Below are 27,992 nucleotides of genomic sequence, written 5' to 3' on the forward strand. Positions count from 1 at the left end.
TTCATGATGGAAAAAGAGTTCTTGAACCATTGAGACCTTCCAGCCAGATGTGTGGTACATGTCTAATATATTTTGTAGCTGCTTAAGTTAATTTTAAAAAAAAAGAAAGAAGTAGATTTAGTACTGACTGAGGTTCCTATTATTGTAATGGCAAGAACGGCTGGAGTGTATGAAAACTGAACTCAGAACTGGTCTAGCGGGGAGCTGTGGCTGCAGAGCCCCTTTACAGTAGGTAGCACACACACGCACACGCACCTGTTGCTGTGCTGTCTCTCTCTGTCCCTCGGATCTCTGGACTGTTGTTTTGGGCTCTAAGCATGGACGGCCCGACCCGTCCGGACCCGCTGGTTCGAGCCGGGTTCGCGCCGAGAATATGACTCGGTGAGGCCGGGCTTTTCTTTTTTTTTTTACGGGTTCGGACTGAGAATTAATGCTCGTCGTAAATGTAAACACACTAACGTCAGCGCGTCACGTGCAGCACCACGCCGCTCCAACAAACACTAGGGCGGCAAAAAAAAAAAAAAAAGAGAGAGAGAGAGAAAACTACCGACTACCGCCGCTTCGTCTTCTTGTTACGTTGCTGCTCAATGGTCGGGGCAATATCAACACCTATGGCTGTGTGGGTTAAATGGTGGATAATGGCCGTCCGCCGGTCATTCCCATGATTTTAAACACGAGTTGTTGTTAACAATGTATCATTTTTCATGGGAAAATTAGGTGCGTCCCCGGGACGCATGGATAGTGAGTTTACTGCGTCCTTTCAGATTTTAATGCGTCAGAGACGCAGGACGCGTACCTAGCAACATCACTGCTCTCAGATAGTATAGCAAAACGTGTGCAGCAACATAACAATGCAGTCGTCCTGTTATTAGCTCCTGGCAGGTGTGTCTCACAGAACAAAAACAGAGAAAGGAGAACAACACATTAAAGAATAAATTATGGATGACCCCTATCGGAGAGGGAGAGAGTGAGACAGTGGTTGAGGAGAGCGATACAGATGAGGGAGGGGGGTGGGGGGCTGGGTGAAAAGGGTGATGTAGTATTGATTTCTCAGTGAGTGTCTGGCCGGCTGGCCTGAGTTTCATCTCCCTGTCTCCTGTTTGTCCGCCTCCTCTCATAACCCAGGGAGAGGCGCTTTTTTGTCGCCGCCGTTTCTCCCGTTACATTAATGTTCAACTCTCACAGGGTTGTCTTTGTTCATCATTTGTGAATTACTAATCTATTGATTTTTTTTTCTCTTCCCGTCAGAAGGAAAGATACTTAAACCAACGTGCCTTGATTCCAGTGTGGTCTATAAATACACATCTGTCAGCCGACTTTAAATTTAACGTATTGACTGTTTCCAGGTACGCGTCAAAGAGGCATGGGACCACCTACGCTCCCTTTTCTCGGACTCAACTCATCCACCTCCTGTTGACCACCTGCAGTCAGTGGTCACGCTGCTGTCGCCACAACCCCAGCCACCATCACCGTCTCCATTCTTGTTCCTCAGCCTCTTAGTCAACTTTGCTGTTTTCTCCGAACAATCGCTGAGTGGATCAACACAGATTTTACAGACGGTGAGGAAACAATCTCTTATCTCACATTTCCCAGGTCTGTGATGTTCACTGAAGTGAAAACAAAGATTATAGCAACAAATAAAAGTGACATGCAGTACACAACAGCACACACACGTAGGAAATTATATGATGTCTGGGTTGTTTATGAGAGGAAAAAACCAAACCACACTTTTCCTCTAGTTCAGGCTTTCTGATATTCTAATGTTCCATTGTGAATATTAGCAATTACTCTAGACTTTGATTCTTAGTGGTAATTGTGGGTTTTCAACTTGCTCTTTATAAAAAATCTCTCATTCCACGTGCACCAGATGCTTGGATGTCGAATGGGCTTTAATTGCTTAGATGTGGATGCATTATGAAATTCACACGTATGAGATCAGCAAAATTTAAAGTGCATTATCTGGAATTATTCAGTGAGTGGTTGACTTAAGTACAAGACATCACAAATAATCAGTCCCTTTTCTTTTTGAAATAATGCCCTGCGTTTTGGCCCTGTCACAACCAATGTCTTTTTCTCTTTGCGTGTGTTGATGGGTCCAGGTGGTGGATCGGTCTGGTCTGGTTGATGAAGCAGCGTGTGTTCTCAGCTCACTGGAGCTCAGACTAAAGGAAGGAAGCTGCTTATCAAGCGACACTAACAGAGTTCATCTCAGGATCAAGGCCCTTCAAAACACACTAACACATATGCAGCAGCATAGAGCCCCGCTGTGAACAGAGCACACGCGCACACACTCTCTGGAAAAGGTGAAAGCGCATTCCCACACACACAAGCGCATACGCAGACAGCCATGCATTAATACAAATAAGCACACAGCGGTGAGTTCATCCTCGGCGAAGGGTTTTTTCAGGGCATGTGTGCAGAATGACAAATAGCCATGCTCTTGTGTAGATATGCTCGCTACAATGACAGGAGTGTGTCAAAACAGCACAGGGAGAACAGATTATGTGGAGAGGCTACAATTATATTCACACACGCACACAGACACTCACAACTACAAGGCCCACAAGGACATTTGAGAAGTGACAGATCACACTGCAAAGAAGCAGCAGCGCGTACAATGTGTCAGAGTCCTCCCACTCATATAATTGTCTCACAAAATAAATCCTTCACGCTACACATGCTGACTGTGAGACATTTAGGTTTGAAGGAAAGGAGAACCAAATGCTTGTTAGTTGGTATAGATCCTCTTTGTGCTGTAATATGTGACTATGCTAGGCATGTTTCAGCAGGACTGAATGTACACAAGAATGTGAATAATTCATTGTAATGTCACCTATTTTTGTATGTATAGTTTCTGTGTTTCCATTGTTTATAAAGACTGTTAGTGATGTTCATTTGTCATAGGTGTTTGATTCTAGACATATATAAATCCTATTAGTAGTACTATAAGTGTAACATTTAAGAAAACCCTGCATCTGCTTCTACACAACCACTTCACTACAATGTTCAATATTGTAAATGGTTTGGGGCTGATGAAAGTTTTCATTATTGATGAATCCGTCTCGATTTTTGGATCAACTGAAGATTGGACACATGGAAAAACAAATTTACAAAACTGAAAAATGCAAATATGATCTCTCTCTTCCCATCACCTGGGCAGAGAAGAAAAAATGTAGTTGTGTTCGTGTTCTGTTTATTTTTTATTGATCAGAAGAAACTGCAGTTAACTCAAAAAACATTTGTCATTGGTAATAGCTTAACCCCTTTTAAAGAATGCATCTTATAACCAATGTTTAAGTAATACAGATGTCTATGAATGAGAACCTAGCAATGACATTTACAGCTAATTTGCATATAAAACATAATATATAAAACAGTGTAATCGGCACAAGGAGCTGACTTGTGTTCAGGTTTTACTTGTTCAGTAATGGACTGAGCTAAAAAAAAAATCAGGTATTGCAAGAAAAAACATAATTTTATTTTCAACATGAACATTTTCACTTGAAATGGTACAGGAAAAAAATCGTTATTTTCTTCACACAGATGTTATAAAAACATAATTAGCACATATAAAAATGCCCTGAGCGTTGCTGATGGTCTACACTCCAATGTTGTTACAGGCTGGAGTGAAGTCATTTGTTATGTATAAAACATTATTCACCCGGAGGTATTTCCAGTCTAAACTCTTAAGAAACAGATCATGACTTTAGACTAAACAGACATGAACTCACACCTGTACACACATTCACACATACAGAAACTTAACCACAGCAGCTGGGGTCAGAGGTACAGTGGCCTTACTTATGAAACTGCACTTTTCTCCCCCATTATCTATAATTTTGAAACAAGTGAAATGATGTAATTTTTCCTGTTTCACCACAGCAATAATGATGTCAACAACCCTGTATTTCACTATAAACAGCTTGTAGTGTTAATGGTTCACACACACACACACACACACACGCAAACTTTCTCATCAGACTTGAATGAACAGAACTGCTGTTCTCTAAACCTTGCCAGTTGGCCTTGGCTGAAGAGTAAGAGCGCAGCCTTCTGGTGTTCACACTGCTGAGCGATTCTTCAGCGTCCTCGTACAGAGGAAGAGGAGCTGAGCGCTGGGCCACCCCCATGTGCCAAACTCCCGTCAGCTCCGGCTGCATTCAGCAACCTGGAACGGAAAGATATGGACAGATTGTAGCATTACAGCACATTTGGTAGATGTCTGCAATCATCTGGCTGAAGTAGTGTTATCTACCAGGTGACAAGTACTGAATACCATTTGAGGTCAGCCAAGACAAATAACCTGCTTTAGATGTGTGTGGTCTAACACGCAGAACTCAACGCACAAAAAACATTGGAGGTGGAAATAGTACCATAAATTGAGCGACACACTTTTACAATATTGGTGAATAAGAAATTGTGAACAAGAAAACAAATAAACAAACAAAACTTGTCAGTGCCCTCTGGTGGACAGGGAAACAGTGTGATGTGTTTGGTAATATAAAAGATAATTCCCTTCAATTTAGGACTGTAGCTGGCTGACAATTATTGTATCATCTGTTAATTATTTCTTTGATTTATGGTTAAGTGTATAAAATGTCACAAAATAATGAAAACGTAATTCACAATTTCCCCAACACCTAAAGTGACATACAAAATTGCTTACTTTTTGTGTCCAACAGTTCAATACCCAAATATACAACACCGTATTTTTTTTTTCAGCACTGGGTATACAATCAGCTACTGTAATAGTAGTGGATAATGATGGGCCGACTGCTTTAACAGCTTTAAAGTAAATGTCCACACTTGTCAAAATACATGTATCCATGCCATAGTTTTACCCCCCAATTGAAAGTTTGAATTTTCCATGCCTAAAGCCTAAATAAATTAAATGTTATTCTCTTAAAATGTCTTAAAATGTAGCACCAAAACACACACCACATGAAAACAGTGGGTCCACCTTTGAAATCTTAAAAATAAACCCCTTATAAGAGTGAATGGTAAAGGATGCGAGAGCTCTGATGGGACCAGTGCTACACTTTGTTTCTGGTTCGATGGTGAGTGGACTGGACTCCTGTTCCTGCTGAACTGAGCCAGTGGTTCTATAGGACTGATTATCAGCTCAGTAGGCACAGGAAGCCAAGCCCCAAATCTCTGCTCTGTCTTTCTCATGAAGCACTGGCTGGCCACGAACACTCGCGTTCTTTTTCTTCCTTTCGTGTTTTTCTTTCTTTTTCTTTTGCTGTGGATGTAATGAGGCAAAGAGCAATGCCAGCTCAGGCTGCTTGTCAGGCAGCGTTCTGCTTTGCCAAACCCACAAGAAACCCCGCTACTGTCGGTTCATTTAAACTGTTGAGATAGTTGGATTACACTAGGTGGTGAAAGGTGTGGTTGGCTCGGTGGAAACCTCACCACTGCAGTGTCTGCGAGACCACTGCTGAATGGTAGCAGCTATTACAAACTACTGGTACATTATTGGCATAAAAGAATCTATGAGATGAATCTCTGCTCATAAAAGTCTAACTATGAATCCATCAAAATCACATTCCACCACCTTCTGTGAGGAGCTTGCACATGCTGTGTGAGATAAAATTGAAAATGTAAACTTGGAAATAGAACTTAATTCAACAGCTCCCTAATATATACTTGACATTAAAGAGAATCAGTCTGGTTGAGTTGCATGAACAGAAGAAGGTGTGGGTGGCGGGGGCTGAATACGTTTATTTTTGGTGTCTATACAATGTTGCTTTGTCCTTTGATGTGCAGAGCACCATTTCCCCCCCATTAGAGTGTAATAAATCACCTTTTAGATACAGGCTCTGATCGCAATTCCTCTCTTTTACAGGCCTTTGATGGTCATTACTCTTTTAACAGGCCCTAAATATAGGTCTAAAAATGGCAGGCTCCACATGGCCCTCATTTCTAATTCACACATCTGTCCTCGTTTAGTCGCCATTTTGTCGTTGTGAATATAGAGCGCTATAATACCTCCTCAAGGCTCATATTCTGATTGCCAAAAAAAGACTGACCAGTTCTAAAATACATTTTCAGCCATCTGTCACTGTTTTGATTTGGCCGGTCCAGAACTGTATAGCTTTGCATTACAACTAGAGATTGAACTCTGGTGGACTGCGACAACTTCATAGCAAAGGTTATAAAGTAAGTTACAGTGGATCGGTATTATAAAAGTCTCAGATCTCAGTCACTCATTTCTGTTTGCATGTTGTCCAGCTGCAGGTATCAACAGCTCGGTTGTCCATTGTCGATCCAAATGTGACAGGAGTTGTGTTTTTCTGAGAGATTTTCTGTTTGGTGGGGAGATGCAAGCGGAGGTTGTTGTGTAACAAATCTATTTCTTGCGACATGTGAGACAGACTGACAGTCACAACAGGCGGTACACGGTAAAATAGAAACCTAGTGTGATAAACCTGCTCATATTGCTTAGACACTCCGTCCTCAGTTTGTATTGTTTTGTTTTGTTATTTGTTATAAACCTTATCTCGACTGATTTGGGAACTCTCCCTCACTACACTCTGCAATGCAATGCTGAGAAACTAAGCATGTTGTGTGACCTAACATGCCTTTCCTTATCAGCCGGTGTTTCATAGGCTCACAGTTTTTTGTTTCTCCAATCTGAGACTAAACAATACAAACCTATATTGCACAGTAAATCCAGGGAGAAACAGCTAGTCTCACACTGTCCCAAAGCTCACTAATGAACAAGTTAAAACTCATTTGGTTGCTCCAAAAACCTGTTGTGTGTTCACTAAGCAACCAACAGAGACTCCAGGGAGTCATATTACAGTACCTGTCCAAAAAACAGTTCAACCCATCTCCTGTAAAACCAAAAAGCAGGTTTTTTTTTTTCACTTTACGCATTTACACACGCTACTTCCTTTTGACAGAGCTTGACGGCTGTTTTTCTCTGTTTGCAGCTTCTATGTTAAGCTAAGCTAATTGGCTGCTATTGAATGGAGAGTTATGAAAGCACCATCGATCTTTTCATCTAACTCTCAACAAAGATGAAGGGACAGTCGGTAAGAGGTCACTTCTCCTTCTTCTCTTACAATGCAATGGAAATCAAGCAGCTGCTCACATCTGGGAATAAAAAGTAATCAAAGTTTGGTTGACATCGAAACAGTTTACATATCTGATGTTCCTTAGTGTATACATAATATACTATATACAGTATGTAGTATAATTTGTATCTACTGTAAGAAAGAAAACATAGTAAGGGTGAAGTGATGATGATGAGGGTGATGATGGTGGCCACTGCTCCTGGATTGATGAAATGTCTGTCAGCAGCATTAAGTAGCGTTGGGTCTCCCCAGGCCTCATTAGTACTGGAAGTACAGTCTCTCTCCTGAGGTACTTGGCTCTCACCTTCGCTAGAACTACAGAGCGTGCAACCGGCATCATCCGCAGGATTATCTTTTATACTACGTAACTCAAATGAGATAAAGGCGGAGAGGCGTTGGGAGCACAGAGCGAGGAGGGAAGATGAAAGACGCAGAAAGAACAACAAGCGAAAGTGGGAGAGCGTAGCGTAGCGTGGCGCTCATTAGTAATGTTGCTCGCTGTTTTGAATTCGCAAGGAGGCTTGTGTGTGTGTAATTCGTCGGGGGGTGAGAGAGGGTCTCGTTGGAAACTTTTGCAGTCAAGTGAGAGTGGGAGAGAGGAGAGCTGCAGGTGGAGGAAATATATGGGATGAGGTGAAAAGGAGGGGAAGAAAGAAATTAGATAAGAAGAAAAGAAAGGAAAGGTGAAGGAGGGCGCAGGGCAATCAGGTAAGGAGTGAGAAAACAGGACAAAGGGGAAGGAGTTCTGTGACTGAAATGTATAAGCACACATTAGATAATTAAAGTGGGGGAAATAAGGCTCAGCTGTCTACACACACACACACACACACACACAACCTGGCCACTGTAAAAACTTTAAAGAACATTTCTTTTCTATTTCTTTTCACACTGATTCATTGTCTTCCTTTTGTCTGCTTGTCTGGGTCATGCTCTCCTCAGGTGCAGAACTTAGCCACTGTGAACAAAGAGGAAATCAATCACTGTTCACCAATCAGCTAAGCTCTGTGCCTGGCTGGAGAGAGGATAGGAAAAACTGTCTGCCTTACTGACATGTACGTACACACACACACACACACACACACACACACTTTTACAAACACCCACATGGAGACCCTCTGGCTCCCTCATCATCCTTTCTCCACTCTGCACTTCCCACATCATCAACTCCTCAAACACAATCACACACACTCTTAGATAATCATGTCCTCTTAAGTTTTTACGTTTTTCTGGGAGGGAGAGAGGGAGGGAGGGAGGGAGGGGTGTGGTGGGGGGGCAAGTGAGAGAGAGAGAGAGAATGCGTGTGCGTGCATATGTGTGTGTGTGTGTGTGTGTGTGTGTATAGGAGGGGCTCTGGTTGCCATAGCAGCCGGCTGGGTCAGGGCTGTGTGGTAATCCCTGGCAATGTGATTTTATCATAAGTCACAAATCAGCACGCCAGGAACCCTCACAGCCCAGACATGAAAGAACAAGATCTCTCTCTCTCTCTCTCTCTCTTTCTCTCCCTACATCCTCAAGTCCTGCTCCAGTCCACTGCTAACCTGCACCACCCACAAAATGACAAATCTCCAACTTTCTTTGTTCTTTCTTTCTCCCTTGCGTCGGCCATCATCAGAGTGCAGTCATGAAAGACCAGACCTGTAGATCCCCCCTCTCTCACTCTATTTTCTTGGTTACCCCTCTCCTCCTCTCCCATTCGCCACGCTTGGCTAACCCGGCGATATGCCCCTCATTAAGCGGATCAAGAGGGATTCCAGAGGCATGTACCAGGGGAAGAAAAGAACGAGAGAGTGAGCAGGAAGGGAAAAGAGAAGAGGGAAAAAAAAGGACAGGGAGAGACCACCCTTCTCCTTTAAAGGGTTGTGCTTTTTAGGTTTAAAAACACAGAGCAGGGAGTGCGCCTTGACAGACATGTTGTTTTCAGTTAAAACCCTCTCAGCCCGCCTCAGCCTAATCCCACTGTACTGTGGTCTCCCTTTGTGTGTGTGTGTGTGTGTGTGTGTGTGTGTGTGTGTGGGTGGGTGGGTGTAAAAGGGTACAGGGAGGACTGTTCTACTTAAGAAAGGACGATGGGGGAACACAAACCGAGCAGTAAAACATAAATCCATCTCCCCACAGTGCAATATGCAATAGCAGCGAGAAGCGTCTGTTCATCCATCATTTTAATTGGAGAGAGATCTGGACCTGAGCTCAGTTGACCAGCATGATCCATTGATGTTTACAGAGGCTTGTTTGGTTCAGTCCAATGGGAAGCAACGGGAAAAGTTGGGATATTCATCTCTAAACTCTTTGTTCCTTCTTTCTGTTCTTTTTTGCCTTTGCTGCCCCGTTTCATTTCTCCTGTACTTGTGGTCAGGCTCCACAGGGAGGTGTAGTGAGGAGGTGAGGGATGATGACAAGAGAGCTGCGGGCACAGACAGATAGGCGCTACATATGTGTGCTGGGTGTATGTGCGCGCGGGTGTGTGTGTGTGTGCGTGTGTGTCAGGGAGATTTATCAGGACTGAGCCAGATGCCGAGCACTTGTCTAGAAAGCCTTTCACATCCTGTGCAAATGCATAAAGCTGTCTCTGTGTGTATGTGTGTGTGTTAGTGTCTGAAGATAAAAGGCTGTCTTGTAGTGGTTTGGTCACGGCCTAAAAAAGGATTTAGTGCTGTAAGTCGCTCAGGTTGATGTGAACAAGTATTTAGCAGTGCCTCTTGACGCAGCCTGTGTTGACCAAGGTCACAGACGTCTTGTTTGACCTCACAGTCACTGAGTCTGGAGGGCGAGCGAGATAATAACACAGCTGGTTGGTTTCAGAGGTGGGCTCTGAAATAAAGAGGTGGCACATCAATGAATCAGTCTATAACCAACGATATGAGCATTTTGCTGGAAACTAACTTCAAAGGTTAAAACTGTGAAAGTAAGTTTGAAAAAATTTGGAACCATTTCTCCTTATCAATAAAATATGATGAAAGACCAATTATTTTATTCACTATTCACTTCATATAAATAGATTATATTTAGTTGGCCTCTGGCCTGTTGATTGAACATAAAATAAGAAGTGTTTTGAGTGTGAACGTAACTAAAGATCATTTTTCATCAGTCATTCTAATTTGATTCAAGACACTTGTTGCACGTCTTTTTCTCCCCTCCTCTTTCATGTGTGTCTCTACAGTCAAAGGTTCTGAATGAAACTGTAATGCAGGAAAAAAAGCTTCATAATATTTGGAAAGAATTGAATTATATAAGCTGTAGGTATTTGACTTTACTGCACTTACTATAGCATTGGGTTACTTTACTTGAATTGCTGAGCCAAGATTCATGTAATAGTCTGCTCTCATTATTAAAAGGTTAGTGTCAGTAATTCCAGGACTATTATGAAAAGATCAGCAGCTTCAAAGAGACCTGTCTTCACTCCAGTCCTCCCTTCCGCTCTCTCTTCCTCCCTGTTCTGTCCATCTGTCTGTGTAAACCATAAATTTCCCTCTTCCTTTCATTTAGTGTGAGACCAATAAACACTCTCACTGTTCTTAGTCCACTGGTTGACAGTTGTGGTTATGCATACATACACACACACACACATATATACACACATACACACATACACACACAGAGGAGGAATTTCAAGGTCAAGAGTATAAAAATCACCCCACATCGAGTTGAGTCCGTCCTGAGCCCCTCAAGAAATGCTTGCTGACCCGTTCTCTCCCTTTTTTCTCTCTTCCCTCTCTCGTTTGTTTGAGGAACACATTCCCAAATTCCTTCTCTGACAAACACATCCTGACGGCGCTGCTGTGAAACCACGGAAAAGGCCCCATTCTGAGTCTACAAACACGCACATGTGCGCGCACACATGCACGCACGCACACACATGCACACATGCTCAATGGGCTCAGGAAGGAATGTGCAGTATAGGTAGCCAAGTGACTCAAGTGTGGACTGTCCGCTGGGGCAGATGAAATCAGGATCAATCCAACACAAAGCTTTCTTTTACAGAAGCCATTTCAGACTTAGAGGGCAACAATGAGATAAAAATACTGATTTTCAAATGTAGGAATACTTCAAAAACTGAAGAAAAAGAACAATTATAGCCCCAGCATCTTAAAATCATATGATCAGATGATGCAGAACATTTGCTTATGATATTATACTGATGTTATTTCACACTAATGGTTTTTATCTCCACAGATGGTTGGAGAATAATACAAAAAACTAAACGCTGAGATGACACTTGGAATTTTATTTTATAAACCTACACAGATGTATTTGTATATTTCTGGTTTAGCTTGTTTAGACTTGCTGATGTAATTTCTTTCCATAGCTATTCAATAAACTATTAAAATGAAATGAGAGTTCTACTGATTAGGACTGGGATGTTGGTTGAAATTCAGTGAATGAAGAATCCTGAGGATGAGACTTCACCTCCAATGCTATAGGACCATTTCCTCCACCACTCTACGTGCCGATTGGTCCATGTCCTCCTGGACCAATGAGAGGCAGCGACGAGCCAAGACCTGCTGCTCGGGGTCCTCGTGAACCATCAACTCCCCATACAGATACACACCCATGGCCTGAAACACACATATGCAATCGTGTGGTTTATTTCTCTCATTATGAACAAGCATTTCCCACAACATGATTCAGCATTTTGAAGATGTTTGAATCTTCCACTGTGTCATAAAAGACAAAATGTTTCACAATTGTGTGTACTTACTTGGTCATGAACCAGAAAGTGTTCCACGTCTCCATAAGCCTGAGTGTGTGCGTGTTTTACCACCAGCTCACACCAGCGATGTCGGACCTGCAAGACAAAACAAAGGGGGGGAAAAAAAACTACAAATGAAACAGAAGTTCTCAATTTAAAATCTGACCTTGAAATGTCAAACCTTTTATTGAAGGGTTAGGGTTGTAATTAGAGAATTACTTAAAAAATCAAAGAAAATTTTGCTTAAAAACCCCCCAAAAGATTAAGGAATTAGACTTTAAAGCATTTCTCACCTCAAAGCAGTGCATATAATTTAATTTGCTCTTATCAGTCTTTAACATGGCATTGTTATTTTCTCAAGTTACATAAGATCACTGCTGTTTGTAATTTCAGAGTTGATGTTCCTCATCCAAAGCTGATGGAGCTGGACTACATAAAACAATAAGAAGTTAGAGGGAGAACTTTCTCCTCAACACAGCTCATACCAAGCATACTGTAAATAAGCAGATTTATAATCTGTTATCTTTATGTAACGATTCTTTCAAAACTTGCCAGATTGGAAAGAATTTATATTTGTATGTTTTTTTGGCCAGCGCACTCAAACATTAATGTGAACAGATCACCCTCAGTACCAAAAGACAAACAGCTCATCTGACAAGCTGCGAGACAAAGCTGGAGGCTCCACTGACAATGAATAGATTCATCCAGAATCAGAGGATTAACGGACGTGAATTTTGTTTTAGTGTAGAAAGGAAGCTACAGTATGTCGATCTAAAGTTCATGTTTAAAAGTTCAATTTAATTCTCCCTGTCCACGTGTGTGTTCGTAGTATGTGTGCGCTTGCGGTGTACAGGTGTGTTTTTACTGTATGTGTGTGTGTATGGGTGTATTTGTGTGTATGTGTGTGCGTGTGTGTGTGTGTGTGTGTATGAAAGCTAATGCCTGGCCTTTCTCCCGGAGGATCAATAGGAGCTCTGTTGCCGCGGTTACAGGAGAGATCAGAGACTGGCTCTGTCCCTGCCTCAGCCATCATCCTTCATCATCTGCTATGAGCGTGCACGTGCGCCGGCGTGGATACACTGTGCATGGATATAGTCTTGCGGAGCAGACAGAGGATGATAAAAGAGACAGAAGAGCGATAAAAAGAATCCAGATGAAATATCTTTTAAAGCACTGTCACTACTTCAAAGCCTGACGGTTTCCCTTGGCTGCTTTTTTTTTGTGGGTGTTTCAATCTCCTCCATAACTATCTCCACACACTCAGGATAATAAACTAGTCCTTTGGAGAGTACAGTGACCAAGCGTGGGATTTTGGTGATTGATTCTGTTTCAGCAGCTCAAGCTTTGGGCATTTCTACAACGCTCGTACAGAGATTCATTTTGAAGCAGCATTCTACAAAGGAGCCAAATGGATCCATCTGAGTGCCGTGTTAACGTGTGCACACTTTTAAGAGCAGTTTTTTTTTGTTGCTTTGTTTGTTTGTGCTGCCCTTCACCTGTTTATGCAGCACGAGAATGGAGGCAGAGCGATGCTCCATTTAGTTCAGACACACTTAAATCCTCACATTACCTCTGCAACCTACTCAATAATCATGAGTTTAATTGCTCTCAGAAGGGCTTTCTAGTTCCTCTTTTCCTCCAAATTCTAAATCTTTCTCCCACATATCCTCTGCAGCCACTGTTTACTCGGCACTACTCCCAAAGCACACATGACAAAAAGCAAAAGGTGTAGGTTAAGTGAAACTCTTCTACCTTCTCTCCTCATGGGAACAATGATGTGTGTGTGTGTGTGTGTACGTGTGCGTCTACAGTGTGTGTATCCTCTGGTGCCAGCCCTGCCCTTCTGGCCTGCGAAGACCCAGCAGCTGTTCCCTGCGCTGGGTTACATTCCTGGGGAGAGCCCTGGGGCAGAGCAGCTGTCTGCTGCACCTCTCCTTACCCCCTTTCTTACCGTTTCCTCTCGCTGGGCCTCTCTCTCTGACAGCACATGCAATTACACAGTGACATTCCTTCATTTATTACTGCACTCTCACCCCTCCTTCACCCACCACCATACATACACACACACACACACACACACACAAATGCTTCAACTCATACTGACTTACACGAACAAAGTTGCAAACATGATGTTATGCGGCTTGTGCACATACTGTATACCAGCATGTTGCTTACTTGCTTTCCTCTATAATGAAACAAACACTAAATGCCCAACTATTACTCTTAACTGCTTTTGCCAGTCAACCTTTCCTTTGCCACTACACAACACTATCTAATTGCAGCCATTATTGTTTTCTTATCTAGTCATTTTCCCCAACACCTACCAGGTCTGGAAGGGATTTCATCCTCTGTAATCTCTCTCAGGGTTTTTAATTTTTTTCCCATCAGAGGTTTGCTGAAGAGATTTTTCCTCTGCTCATTTGAGGAGCTGTTTTTGTTTTCAGTCTAATACAAGACTGTGAAGCCCTTTGAGACATTTTGATTAAAGGCGCCACAAATAAACTTGAGGTGACTTTTTTTTCTTTTCTTCTTTTTCTTCCTCTTGGCTTTTTCTTAATAACTCTTTCCCCTTGTTGTGTCGTCCCCCTCTCCTCCACTCCACATGTTGTGGCCAGTAGAACCAGACAGGCCTTGATGTGGTCCAGTGAAGTCTCCAGTCACTGAAGGAGCAAACCTAACCTGCGCCCCATACACACAATACACCCTGTGTACTTGACCGACAGATGGCCTTCCGCACACATGTGAGCACACACGCACCCACCAAATCAGAAATGTGCTCACAAAAACTGCACGCGCGTCTACACACACGCATATGTAAATAATATATACTCGTGCACGGGCAGCATCTTGTGTCACATGAGGCTCATATGAAAGGAAGAGGGCCACAGTCACGCACACTTTCTCATACATGCAAACACATGCTCCGGCTCTCAGACGCACTCACACACGTATTCATGGTCACTCACACCGTCCACAAAGCGGTCCCACTGCACGCACACTGGTGGTCAGCCGCATATTTCCTTTCACTATCGTCTACGTGATCACACAGATCACACACACACACAGAAACTTAAGCTCGCACGCCACAGCACCTTTATCCTAAAGACAAACTCCTTTATCACTTTCACTGTACAGCGTCACCTAAACTTCGCTCTGCTTAGCCTGCAGGGAGATATGTTTATCACAGAACTAACAGGTGGTGAAACAATATGCAACAGCACAAGGCAAATTAAGTTGAAGTCATGAGAGAATACTCAAAAAAAACTAATGAACTAAAATGATTGGACATCAAAACTCTACGTGGTATGAAATCATCATGACAAGGGATTTCTGGAGGCTTACAGTACTGAATGCTGGTTGGCCTGATAATACAATACAATTTTCAGGTGATCGATCAGGCATATCTCTGTGCATTCTGAGTCTACATATCACTAACCACCTTTCACAAACCATCAAAATCTTTCCTATAATTCAATATCCATCCACTCTGAAAAATCTCTCATACACCGTGAGGTAAACAGCGAAAGGTTGCGGAGGCTGAATGCCACTCAGTCCTGTATTTGTCCAAGAATTTTAAACAGATCAATCATCAATCTTCTGAGGAGGATGCTGTGCAGACAAAGAGAGGCTGTGTGAGAAGAAAGGGGGCAGAAAAAATAAGAAAAATAGCAACAGACAGAAAGAGAGGAGAATAAATGGCCACATTTATAAGGAGAGACGTAGGTGATTAACCTCCTCTGGACGAGATTACTAACATTAGGGCTGGACCATTGCCTTTATACAGGTGTGTGCAGCTGTGTGTATGTTTGTGTAAGTGAGTGTGAGTGTGTGTGTGTGAGTAGGTGTGTTTTTTTTTCCATGCATGACTATGTGCATAATGGCCTGGTGTATTTTTAGAAAACACTGAAAGTTGTTTCCTGGAAATTGCAGAGGAGAATCTGCTTTCATCTGCCAGGAAGAACGACTAAAGAGGCCTGAGGATAAAGCTGGACTCAAGGCCAGACGCAGAGTGACCTCAGCTTGTGGGGTCGATCACAAGACAAAAACTTAAAGAATCAAATTATACTTTCAGGCTCCAGCCAATAAATTGGCACTTGGCAGGCATATATTTAATATAGACTAGCTGCACTAGTTGTTATTCATGAGAACAAAAGGCCTGAATGTGGTGTTGGGTGGTAAATAATAAAAACTCCCTTAATTGAAACTTCACATGTCTGGATTCAATACAGTAACCACCCAGCTGGCTCTGTACAGCACAACATCTGAGCCCCATTATATACATTACTGCCCCAACGTAACAGCTCATAGAATTAATAGAAACTTGTAAAAACCTAAATATGTATCAAATTTGTCTTTTCAAGATCAAGCCATGGGTTAATGATGGAGGTTAGCGTGGAGAGTTAACAGGCTCTGTACAGTAAGGAGCTGTCCACACACACAGCAGCGTGTGTAAACAGACATAAACACAAAACACTCACAAAAGCAGTTGCCATTAACTAAGAACTTTTTTTGCGGCACTAAAACATGAAGCAAATACTTGTGGGATTGAGTCAGTGAAGGCGGCTGTAAAGAGGAGAGCTGCTATTACAGCAGAATTTACTACAAATTACTATGCGTCGTGCCTTGGGAAGGGAACAGAGAGGAAACCTTCTAATTCTCATTATTGGAGGAGATTGTGAGAGTTTGGATGCACATGCTTACATGTTTGTGTGTTTGTGTGTGTGTGTGTGTGTGTGTGGGGGGGGCTTACCTCAGCGTCTTGATTCTGCAGGTTGTAGTTTCTCTGTAGAGCTCGCATCGTCGCCACTTTCAGCTCAGGTTCCTCTAACAAAAGCTCCAAAAGCATCACAAGTTGCTCCGGCGTCAACTGGAGGAGACAAAACAATTCATGAGATTAATAATGCTGACTAATACAAGGTCCCTCATTAAAGATATTGAGACATCGCACACAATAACATGGCTCATCTTTCCTACTCCGGCAGTTTCAATTACTAAACTAGCAAAAATAATCAAGACTAGCAAAATTATTCACATACTGTGCGCCCACTCACATTTGCATTAACATTATTTTCCATAAGTTTCATTTCATTTTATACATCTCTGCACGGGAGAAGGTTTAATGAAAAAACACATTACACAATTACTGTGGCTTTTCAAAATGGAGGAGATGGTAGCATAATAAAAACGGAGCTGAAATGGTAATTAAATAAACATGGTAAACCAAGTGAATCTTGTACAACTGGGAAATATTACAAAATAGACAAAACAGGACAGAAGAAGGGAAAATATGATTGGAAGTGAGGACAGAGAGAGAGAGAGACGGAGAAGTGAAACAAAGAAACAAAGTAGTCTTTTTTGATATTGCGCGATTGTAGAAAAACAAAGACAACGGCACTGTTCAGGGACTCACACTGCCAAAGAAAAAGTCATCTTTTAGAACAATTATTCTTTGTAGTTCATAAGACTGCTGTGAAATCTCTGATTGAGACTAAGACAGAGACTAAAAAATTTTAAAAAGAAGAAAGATTCTCTGGATATAGGAAACACCTCGCTGTTGCTTCCCTAAAAGCACATGTGTTGTTTGTGTTGTCCTGAGGTAAACCTCAAGAAAACAATTTCCTTCTGATGACTAATATCTTCAGGGACGGCGAAAAACTCAGCGGTGAGTTTTGACGATTATTCCGAGGATGGATGTGGGCAGCGATATGAGAGAGCGACTTCCTCCTCCGGGGACGGCTGTGCCCAGCCTTGCCTGCCTCTCTCCTAGATACACCCAGCACTCCCAGCCGCACTTTTCTCCCTGGTCCCAGTCTGGGACACAATTAATGGCTGAAGGCCCCGTGGAGACGAATGTGAAAATAGGTATGAAGTCTGTGTTTGTGTGACTGAGTGAAGCAGAGAGAGAGAGGAGGAAAAAAGAGGAGATGACAGAGGAGGAGGTACATAGACACAACTCTTCTGTTCAGGTATAATCACATTCAGCAAGTGCAGAGTAAATGCATTTGTGCAATATATATTTTGGAAAGAGACTCTCCGTTTAAAGCTGTTCTTTGGTAAACAACCTCCTTAGCGCTGCTGGGAAATACTTGACCTAAAACCAGGAAGTATTTCAGCATGTAGCTGTTGGAGCAAAGAGAATAACACCTAGACTCTAGCTGGCAAACGGTCAAATCAAACACAACCACCACTACCACACACACACACACACACACACACACACACACACATACACAAACACTGATGACCATCTAACTCCATGGAAAATCTGATATCCAGTCTCTCCCTTCACCCTCTATCGACTCTCCTCTCCCTCCATCTCCCTCCTCCCTCCATTTTGTGCAGGCTGAGTGTTTTCTGAAGTGGCGTCTCCATCTCTAAAGGGTCTCTTTGGGGCCCACCCATGATCCTTCTCACTCTCCCACCCTTTAAAAAGTTAGGAATCCACAGCATTAAAACAGTACACACACACAGTGCACGTAGCCAGCCATTCTCACAATAAGGTCCCTTTGTGCCTGTATGTACTCATGGTGGGAATCAATACGTCTGTACCATCGTCTCCAAAACCAGATTCCTGGTCGATGATGATACATTACAAATTAGATTATATTGTTGCTATTATCCCGACATTGACACTGACGCACACACACACACAGTCGACATATTCACAGACACAAACATGACTATCTGACTCAACACATGTAACATCTCCGTGGTGAGGAGACTGACATCAACAGCCAACATACAAATCAACAGCAACAATATACTTATATAAAAAATACATTTACTTAGTGTAAATTAATTTTTCGATTGATTATACATTTGGTGAATACAATGTAATGTACAATGTAAGAAAACATCCACCATAACTGTGTTATCCATGATATGTGCTGTGAGCACTGTGCCTCGTGTCTGTATTTTTTTAGACCTGCCAAATGTATAAATGTTAAAATAAATAAATAAATCATAAGAATTGTGAGTTCAAGTAAAAGCTGTATCCTACTGAGGTTTTCACTAAGGCTTTTAACCAACCATTTAAAGCAGTCCCACTCACTGTGCTGTTTGGGGTTGCGAATCTGAATGGCATGGAAAGTACTGTAGTCATGGGGCTGGACTATTTCCCTCTCAACATTGTTAGCAAGAAAGCTAATTTAACAATCTTTGAAATCTGAAAAGGCTCTTACATTTGAAATGTGGCTCAGGGAGCTGGAGAACGTATTACATTTAGAGAAAATGAGGTACATTATGTCAGCTAAGGGGAAAATATTTTTTAAAACCTGGCAAGCTTTCTTGATTTAATGCCTGGAAGTTGACCTAATGCTGATCTGTCACTGCACCTTTATCTATGATGTCCTGTTTGTCACATGTCAAAACCCTCGGTCAGAAAACCTGTACTGCTCTCTGTAGAACCACCAACTATTGTAAATATATTTATATTCTTCTGTTAGGAAACAATAAAAAATAAACCCCCAAAAATAAAGCTGTATCCTTCTTCCATCACTAATGCATATCAACAACTGCTTTAAGGGTCCATGTGAGTGAAAATATGTTTCAGGGTAAGTGGGTATAGTGTGTGTATGTTCAGTTCAGTTCAGTTCAGTTCATTTCATGTCCCCAAAGGGAAATTTGGATTGCAGCTCATAGAATCACATAAAGGTAAAAAACATACAACACAAAGACGTATAGTGACATAGAAACGCATCATTATAAATAACAATATACATAAAATATGCACTAATTCTGATCATATAAGAGATAAATATAGGAAATACCTATGTGTGTGTGTGTGTGTGTGTGTGTGTGTGTGTGTGTGTGTAATAGAGAGAGTGATTGAGGGAGAAAGAGAGCAATTACTGGGGAAAAGGTGAACTCCATGGCTGAGTACTCCCTTATTAAGGGGTAGAGCCTGAAGAACGCCACATGAACATTTACAAACAGCCCACCACACACACACACACACACACACACACACACACACACAACCCCATGTCATGACCAGGTCATGGGTAACTCTAACAATAGCCCTTAATAGTACAGTGCTGAAAGCACTTTACCTCTGAAGGGGACAACATATTCCTCTCTATTTCAACGATTCATGTGAGAGCGGATCTGCTCAGTCACACACACACACACACACACACACACACACACACACACACACACACACACACACACACACCGACAATGCAGAATTTGCCACAGGAAAAAAGCTGAGGAATGCTAATTGTAAAAATGACCGATCAGAGTCTCTCTCTCACACACGCTCACTCAGACTGTCTGCAGTCTAATATGGATATTTCATATAGTCCACCTCCTTACTAAGCGCTGAAACAGGTTGGCTACACCAACTCTATATTGAGCTGGGCTTTGCAAGGACCTTTGGGAAATATGCTGCTGAAATGTCCCCGTCACACACTGACCTCTAAACCTCGACAAACGAACAATGACACAAATGTGTGCGTACACAAATATAGACTGTTTGCTACATTGACTGACATTTCAATGAAATAGTAAACAAAGCTATTGTAAACACAGGATGTGATGTGATGTCCACAAACTATAAATGAAATAAAGTTTACAATATATAGTTGAATGCTATTCCCATGTGACCGGGAAATTTAGAGTTTGAGAGAGAGTCGAAAGGAGGAAGCAGCTATATTTGTTTTGTGTGTGTGTGTCTCTGCATCTGTGTGTGTGTGTGTGTGTGAGTGTGTGTGTGTCAGTCAGTAGCCTACATATGTGTGGGTGTATGGGACTATGGGACTGAGCAACATTAGTCATGCTACTGCTGCTGCAAACATGTTTGTACAGCACCAAATGAATCGAAGCTCTTTAGCCTTTTGTACCTTATGTACACACGAGAACATACAAAAGCACACACACATGCTCAAAGAATCCATCGATGCTTCATTGTGACGTTTCCCTCGATAAAACTGATCAGGATACAACAAAAGATTGCTTCGGAGTTGTACATAAATTGTTCCTGCATTGCACTTCCTTCTCTGAGATTGTGTAGAATACGAGGTTTGTCCAAATGAAAAACAAAACTGTAAATCTTAAAATCTTTTCCTGTGCCTTTCCAACAATCCATCACTTGTTCAGTATTTCCATGGCAACGGCACAGAGTACCACTCTGCGTTCTGTATAGTACATAGGAGAGCGAGCCTGTGTCCTTTTTCAGGAGCCATTATGCAATGACAAGACCAATTTGAAATATTTCCATTTTGTTAATCTATCCTTCACGTCCTCGGAGCTAAACAGGGTCATGAACTCAACCTCTTTTAGCCTCTTGCAATCTTAAGTGGTCGTTCAGCATTTACCATCACATCTCTGCGAGAGGTACCTCAGATAACCCCTGCTAACTGAATCATCGCTGCCTTTGCCTGTTTCAGCTTCTGCTTGGGCTGATTTTCACCACACACACACACACACATACACAGACAAAAACATGCCTTGTTTTTACTCCTATTCTTTCTGTCTTTTTTTAAGCACTACTCTCACTGGACTATTGGCAATGCATTATAGCTTTAAGTGGTTGCTTGTTATGATAATCCAAGAAGTGAAGCTCAATGCAAGTTGCTGGTTAATGGTGAAATATGCAAAAAGAGAAAGAAAACGGTGGAAAAGATAACAGACGGAGGAAGAGAGATGACAAAAAGAAAGAAATGGCACCTAAGGGACTGTGTAAAAAGTCAACGACGGGACTAACTGACCATAAAATCTATATAATGTCTCCAAAGAACATAAGAGAACCTCTTTCTCTGCCCTTGGCGCCATTAAAAGGAATACAGAGGTGTTGCTAATGCTTTCTTTTCCTCCCTGGCCTCCTCTCTCTTCCTACTCCCTCCCTACCTCTGTACCACTGGTGAGAGTGTACTGCTTGTTCAATCACATTGCATTATGGGGGTTGGAGACATTGAATAACTGTGACATTATAAAACCAAACTGTGATTTCTGAGAGACCATTGAATCGTGTGTGTGTGTGCATGATTGTGTGTGCGTGACTGTGTGTGTGTGTGTGTGTGTGTGTGATGCCATTCAACCGCTCGGCTGCCTTTTATTTCTGTCTGACCACAGGCTCGTAAAAACACATTCTGGCACCAGCAGCTAAAGGCCTCAGCCCACGCCGCCTCAGGTACTAAGGTTTCACTCTTTCTTTCCCTCAAATCCCTCTCTTTCTCTCTCCCTCTGCCTGTGTCTCCATGACTGTCTGCTCCTGTCTCCATACCAACTCCTTTTCACTCATTCATTCCACTGGTCTAAACTGCGCGTCTCGCTCCCCCAATTAAAAAAAACAACTCCTTGCTTCCTTTATCTCTTTTTGTTCATGTTTTTTTTTTACACAATTGATTTAAGAGCTCAAACATCCATCTTCTCAAACTGCACCGGGAGGCTCGGGGTCTTGAGGAGAAACAGTACGCCAAGCAGCTGTTAAGATTCTCTCAACAGCCATGACAGCATAAATAGCATCACAAATACTTACTCTTTTAATTAGCCTGTAACTGCTCTATACAGCTGCACAGAATTAAAATGCGCAACAAAACGCGACAGATGGTCAGGAATAAAATAGTGAGCAAAAAGGCAAAAAAAAAGGAAACCAAATGATGTAAAGAAACTGTTCGGAACTCGGGAGTATTAAATGTTGGCAAAGGGTAATTCAGTTCTCTTTTGTACCATATATACTGTAGTGCTTATATTAAAAGATTAAAACAAATTTCCTCCACCGGTGTGAGTGCAACAAATAGAGTCTGATTCTATGCAGCCAACCAAGTGTTACTACCTTGGCCAGGAAGAAACAGATGCCTGTATTTAATTATCACACCACATGGCTGCATGATAAGAGGCAGCCCCCCTCACACAGAAGCAGTAGTCTCTGCCTCCCAAAGTGTGTGTGTGGTAACGAGATGACCCTATAAATATAAAACGCGTAAGAATGATAAGTGGCTAAAAATAAATGAATTCATCCCTGTGGGGATATGATACTGCAATCTTTTGGCTTCACAAGGTCTAAAATACACTATAAAACAGCCTGCTGACATCATAGGTTCCGTGAACCGATTTCGGGTAATGGGTTGGAGAAAACACATACACACACACAGAGGGGATGCTGAAAGGTTATCTGTGAGTCACATGTTACTCTTTCAACTTATGAAATGGAGCCGTCTCCTGTGCTATCATCTCCTCCAAATGATGTCACACCTGCTGCTGTTGCAGTGCGGTGATGATGTCACAGATAGCGAACCAGTCCGCAGACAGGCGGCCTCTCCGATGACCTAAAGCCCAGACCGTCTATTTGCAACCTCATCATTAACAAACGTTCATTTTCTGTTTTTCACTGTGAAAATGGCTTTAATCAACAAGCACAACAGCTTCAGAGAGTGGGATGAGGGCGCGTTTTCTATTTGTGTGTGTGTGTATCAGGCTGTTGCAATCAGTCGTGAGCCTAATCATCATCAGGAATCAAAACGTATAGAGAGTGTCTGAGAGAGACAGACACAGTGGGACAAAAGAAAAAGAGACAGAAGGGTTATTAAGTTGTGACCTTGCAATCATGACAACTGCCGGGATCAATCGTCTCATCACAGTATCTCATGCGCTGGCAACAAGGCATGGTGTCCACATTGTTTACCAGCTTGAGTATGAATATTATGGGGTACAAATATTCACAGCACTTACAACACACTGACAATCAGCAGAGCCCTTTTGGCAAACAAGTGTGCGTGCCTCATTTATGCTGTTAGTCACGTGCGCTGGATGTTTTGGAGGATGTACGCACTGCACAGGACAACTTCAGTTAGTGCTCTACATGAAGATATGATGTGTTTTTCTATAAATACCTAAGACTTAACACACAGACTGCGCCCATGTGTGTCTGTGTGCACGAGCTTGTGAGCGTGTGTTTAATCAGCTGCTGGTTGTTATGATGGGTAGCCCCCCTGGTTAACCCACCTTCCTTCTTGGCCTTCAAGTTCAACAGTCTCAGGCCAATCAAAAGGCAGCCTGGGGTCACAGTGGGGTTGCGAATCAGGGGTTAAGCTGAAAAAGCATACAAGGCTGACCCGGGCGGTAGGGGAAGAAAAACTACTCACTGTGAGAGGGGAATAAGCCAGGAAAACACTCACATACACATACACATGCACACCTACCTACCTACCTACCTACACAAAACTGGTGTTAAAGTAGCCACATGCACAGGTGGGATGTGCTCCACCGCTCATCAGGTAGCTTCTCTTTACTGCCTCAACACTTTGTTCTTTCTTTTGTGAAGCCACAGAAGGTGAAGCGTTTGTCATGCAATATTCTATGTTCCTGCAATTTGGCATTGATCATGGAGACAATTAACATGTTTTCTCTCCTACTCAACACTGCTCTGACTCATACTCATTCACACACACGCACACACACACACATACAATACAGACTCACGCACACACACCTCCAAAAACAGGGGACGTTTAATTAATCTCTGGCAGTCCATGCTTTGACGCAAGCCACAAATCTAAGTGTCTCCAGTGGATGCCTCCCTCGCCTCCCCCTAACCATTCCTCCTCCTCCCACAATCCATTGTTCAATTCCCGATGGAGACACAAACAACTCCTCAAACACATGCACATTTCAGATAGGCCTCCCTTTTTTTTTATCTTTTTCTTCCCAATTTTGGAAAGCACAATTCCCCCTGTAGGACAGTTCCTGGCACTTCTTGTGCTGCTGTTGTCCTGGGGAGGCAGAAACAAGCTCAGGCCTCCTCCTCATTGTGTCAGCAGCACTGTCCTTTTCACCTGCCACCTTTGCTGGAAGGGTATAACAAGCTCCCTTAGATCCAACTTCCCTCCATGCTGGTGCCCTAACCGACCAGTGGGGGTTGTACCCAAGTCGCAGCAGTGTTTTGCCACAGCATCGCCCCTTTGCCATAAAATGAGAGAGGCCTTTGAAACAAAGCTGGAACAAAGACACTGCTGTTTGTGTGTGAGAGAGCGAAATCTGTAGCATTTGTACTCCAGTGACACATCCAAACAGCTGGACGTCAGCTTAGACAAAGAGAGAGGTGAGGAGAAGGGGATGGTGGGGAACAGAAGCATACAGGCTTTTTTTGTGCACTGGCACATGGACAAAATGATGGAAGCATAACAAAAAGTTATCAGAAGGAAAAAGCCTGTGATATTATTAATACATCCCATGTAAAAAAACAAACAAACAAACCCACTTTTGATTAAATATTTATGTGTGAATTTGTCAAAAAAAGAAATTAAGAACACATCAACCAACTGAGTGACTGACATGTTGCCTGATTAAAGTGGACATGGACCTGCATATAAAGTCCTGGTGCAGTCAATACCCATTAGAGTTCCCGATCTGCAGTTGAAAATAATCCCTACAAAAACATTTTTATTATGAGTAATGTTTGTAAAAGCTATAAATTCCAGATGCTTTAAAAAACTGCAGCATATATTCATAATGAACTTGAATTTAAATCATATTATTTTCCCTGGTTATTAATATTTTGTAGAAGTTGAGAATTTCTTTCTCTAAATATACGCATAATAATCCACCACAGACTCCCAGTGTCCTGTGATGTCTATATCCTGCTTCAGGGTATTTTCTTCCTGCCAAAAACAGAAAAATTCTGAGGGAAATACTAATGTCTCAATCCAAATTTATCACCATATTGGAATTTAGTGGAGCCCTGATGCTCAACACAAACACATGCACACACACTCTCACAGTACGCCCAGTTATCTCACAGATACTTAACTGCTCATTCCCTGAACACACAAGGTACGGAAGTATGAAATGTGACTAAGGCTGAAAATAGCAGAGCACCCAGGTTTAATTTCCTCAAGTCATTTGTTCTGGCCTGATCCTGGGAGGGTGAGAGCAGCCTAGGGGTCCTGGTTAAATATTATCCCTGGGGAGGAAAAAAAAAAGAAAAAGGGAGAGAGAGAACAACAGTGACTACCAGCCACACAGCAGTTTCCTTTACAAGGTTGAGGATAAATATTATTAGTGGCGTCTGCTGAGCTACAAAGGTCACAATGGACGCAGGGACTACAAAGACAGACAAAAACAAAGGGTTAAAAAACTTTTGCCCGTTCATAGTATTGAATGTTGGCAATTCTGCCTTGCCATTTTGAAGCAGTTAGGCTCTTAAATGTCAGCACACACACACACACACACAGGCAGCAGAGATTTGTTCACTCAAGCCGGGTTGAGCCAGATGACAACAATAATAGGGGTAAAACACAAACATGCACCGGTGATGACCTCCAGTGTGGAACGATAACATCTACTGCCGTTGAAAGATACACCGAGAAAGGGAGATATTGAGCCAGAGCGGGAGAGAAAACAAGGGAAACGAGAGATGGGGATGGCGCTGGCAGACAGAGTCAAACATGAAGACGGAAAGGAAAGAGAGACAGAGAGAGAGAGAGTGAGAGCAGAGACATAAGTGGAGCCATGAAAATGAAAGGTCATGTTCAGGAAGAGACTCCACAGATTCTCCTGGGGTTTATGAGTCAAAGTCGTCTCTCTGCATGCGTGTGAGCCAAGGTAACAAGCATGAGACACATAAAGGCGCATCTTTGTCTGCCTTTGTTTTCCTGTGTGTGGAGTATAGATGCGTGTTGTCTCCTGTGTGAACTCTGGGTGAGCTGGATTTAAGCAGTCTGAGCTGACAGAGGTATGTGGGATGGACTAAGCCCAGATATCTGCTGCACAGACACACACACACACACACACACACACACACACACACACACACACACAAAAGAAGAAAACAGAAAGAAAAAAGGGGATCTGATATTAGAGAATGACAGAGGACACCACAGAAACAGAAGAGATGGAGTAAAAAAACTGCATCACAAACAGAAAAACAGATGGAAAGAAATTCAAAACCTGTTGTTTACTTTGCATTAAAACCCCAGGAAGAAGACAATCCATCTTTTTTTTTCTTCCTACAGTATGATAAGGCCACTTCCAGTTTAGCAACATATGATATCCCAGACTGGTGTGTTATGAGCTGAAGCTGTCGCCTGCAGTATGGCTGTTGGCATCAACTGAATGGTTTTTACATGTGTCTGTCTGACTGTCTTAACGTTTCCAGAGGTCTGGTGTAATCTAGTATTAACAGTAGTTCTATGTTGTCATCCCCTGGCAGTGGGAAATACAGTACATCTCTCTCTTCCCTGTGAGAAACATCTTCATCATTAGCATGTCTTGACATTTTACAGCACTTTGTTGGTCATAGTGTTGAGTGTCTTTGGATTAGACAAATCAACCGAAAATTAATTGACGACTATTTTGAAATTAATAATTCTTAATTTTTTCAAGAAAAAAAGGCAAAAGTTCCCTTCTGGCTTTTTTTTTAATCTAATGTGGTGGTAATAGTATGAACATGTCTTAACTCTTGCTCAGACGAAACTATCAATTTTGAAGACATCACCTCAGGATTTTGAAAAATGTGATGGGTATTGTTTTGACATTTTTCTGACATTTCTTTAGGAAGCCAAACGATTAACTGAGGAAATATTCAGCAATTTAATCAAAAATTAACATGATTGTTAGTTGTTAGCCTTAGGACTCCTGTCTTTAAAATACATAAATTCAGGGTGGACATAAGAATTATGCTATCTTTAAATCTATCCTCAAGTCAAGGAAAACTGATGCTGCTTTTGAGACAAATAAAAAAAGTATCACAGTGATCTCAGCTGTGATCTCAGCAAATAAAAAAAAATGAAGACAAGGTGCCCCCAAATCCAGCGTCAGATCTCTTAGACACTTAGATATTGGTTTAATGTGCAGGAATTTCTATTATGCTCAGCCTCTATGGGCCAACCCCCATATAGCTGACATTAACTTTGTGTGTGCATACGTGCGTTTGTAAATGTGTGTGTTTTTGACAAGGCTAATTGCGTCAGGGCTGTCTGAGGGCGCTGCTGGCTCCCAAGTCATTACCAGGAAAGACAGATGTTTTAGCACTCAGCATGCTGCATTCATAGGCACACACACACACACACACACAAAAACCCGAGCATTACGTACTACACCTATGAAAGCTGTGAGGTGACGCCTAAATCAGGTTTTATGTGAACAGCATAAAAAAGCAGCTCCATTTTTACGGCCCAGCCCAATATTGAACATGACTACACTAAATACTTTGGTCAACTGTTGCTGGATTTAACACCGTGACCTCCATGCTACAATGCATTTTTATGGCACCGCGTTATCCTGAA

At 42.2% G+C, this 27,992-nt stretch overlaps 2 protein-coding genes across 4 annotated transcripts in view; one reads left to right on the top strand and one right to left on the bottom strand.

The window, feature by feature from the left end:
* fancc (FA complementation group C) overlaps nucleotides 1-2,888 on the top strand; it is a 29,361-nt gene extending 26,473 nt beyond the window's left edge. Inside the window, exons 14-15 of the mRNA XM_085786507.1 lie at nucleotides 1,347-1,559; nucleotides 2,100-2,888. Coding sequence (XP_085642633.1) covers nucleotides 1,347-1,559; nucleotides 2,100-2,270 — 384 coding nt within the window. The 3' untranslated portion in view covers nucleotides 2,271-2,888. The remainder of the gene's footprint in view (nucleotides 1-1,346; nucleotides 1,560-2,099) is intronic.
* Nucleotides 2,889-3,978: 1,090 nt separating this feature from the next.
* aopep (aminopeptidase O (putative)) overlaps nucleotides 3,979-27,992 on the bottom strand; it is a 69,550-nt gene continuing 45,536 nt past the window's right edge. For all 3 annotated transcript variants that reach the window (XM_085786505.1, XM_085786504.1, XM_085786503.1), the window contains 4 exons: nucleotides 16,517-16,633; nucleotides 11,776-11,862; nucleotides 11,484-11,632; nucleotides 3,979-4,168 (listed from right to left, as the gene is read on the bottom strand). In XM_085786505.1, coding sequence (XP_085642631.1) covers nucleotides 11,492-11,632; nucleotides 11,776-11,862; nucleotides 16,517-16,633 — 345 coding nt within the window. In that variant the 3' untranslated portion in view covers nucleotides 3,979-4,168; nucleotides 11,484-11,491. The remainder of the gene's footprint in view (nucleotides 4,169-11,483; nucleotides 11,633-11,775; nucleotides 11,863-16,516; nucleotides 16,634-27,992) is intronic.

Source organism: Trachurus japonicus, chromosome 9 (assembly GCF_045865225.1).
Source record: "Trachurus japonicus isolate A0001 chromosome 9, Traja_1.0".
In the NCBI taxonomy this organism is placed as follows: domain Eukaryota; kingdom Metazoa; phylum Chordata; class Actinopteri; order Carangiformes; family Carangidae; genus Trachurus; species Trachurus japonicus.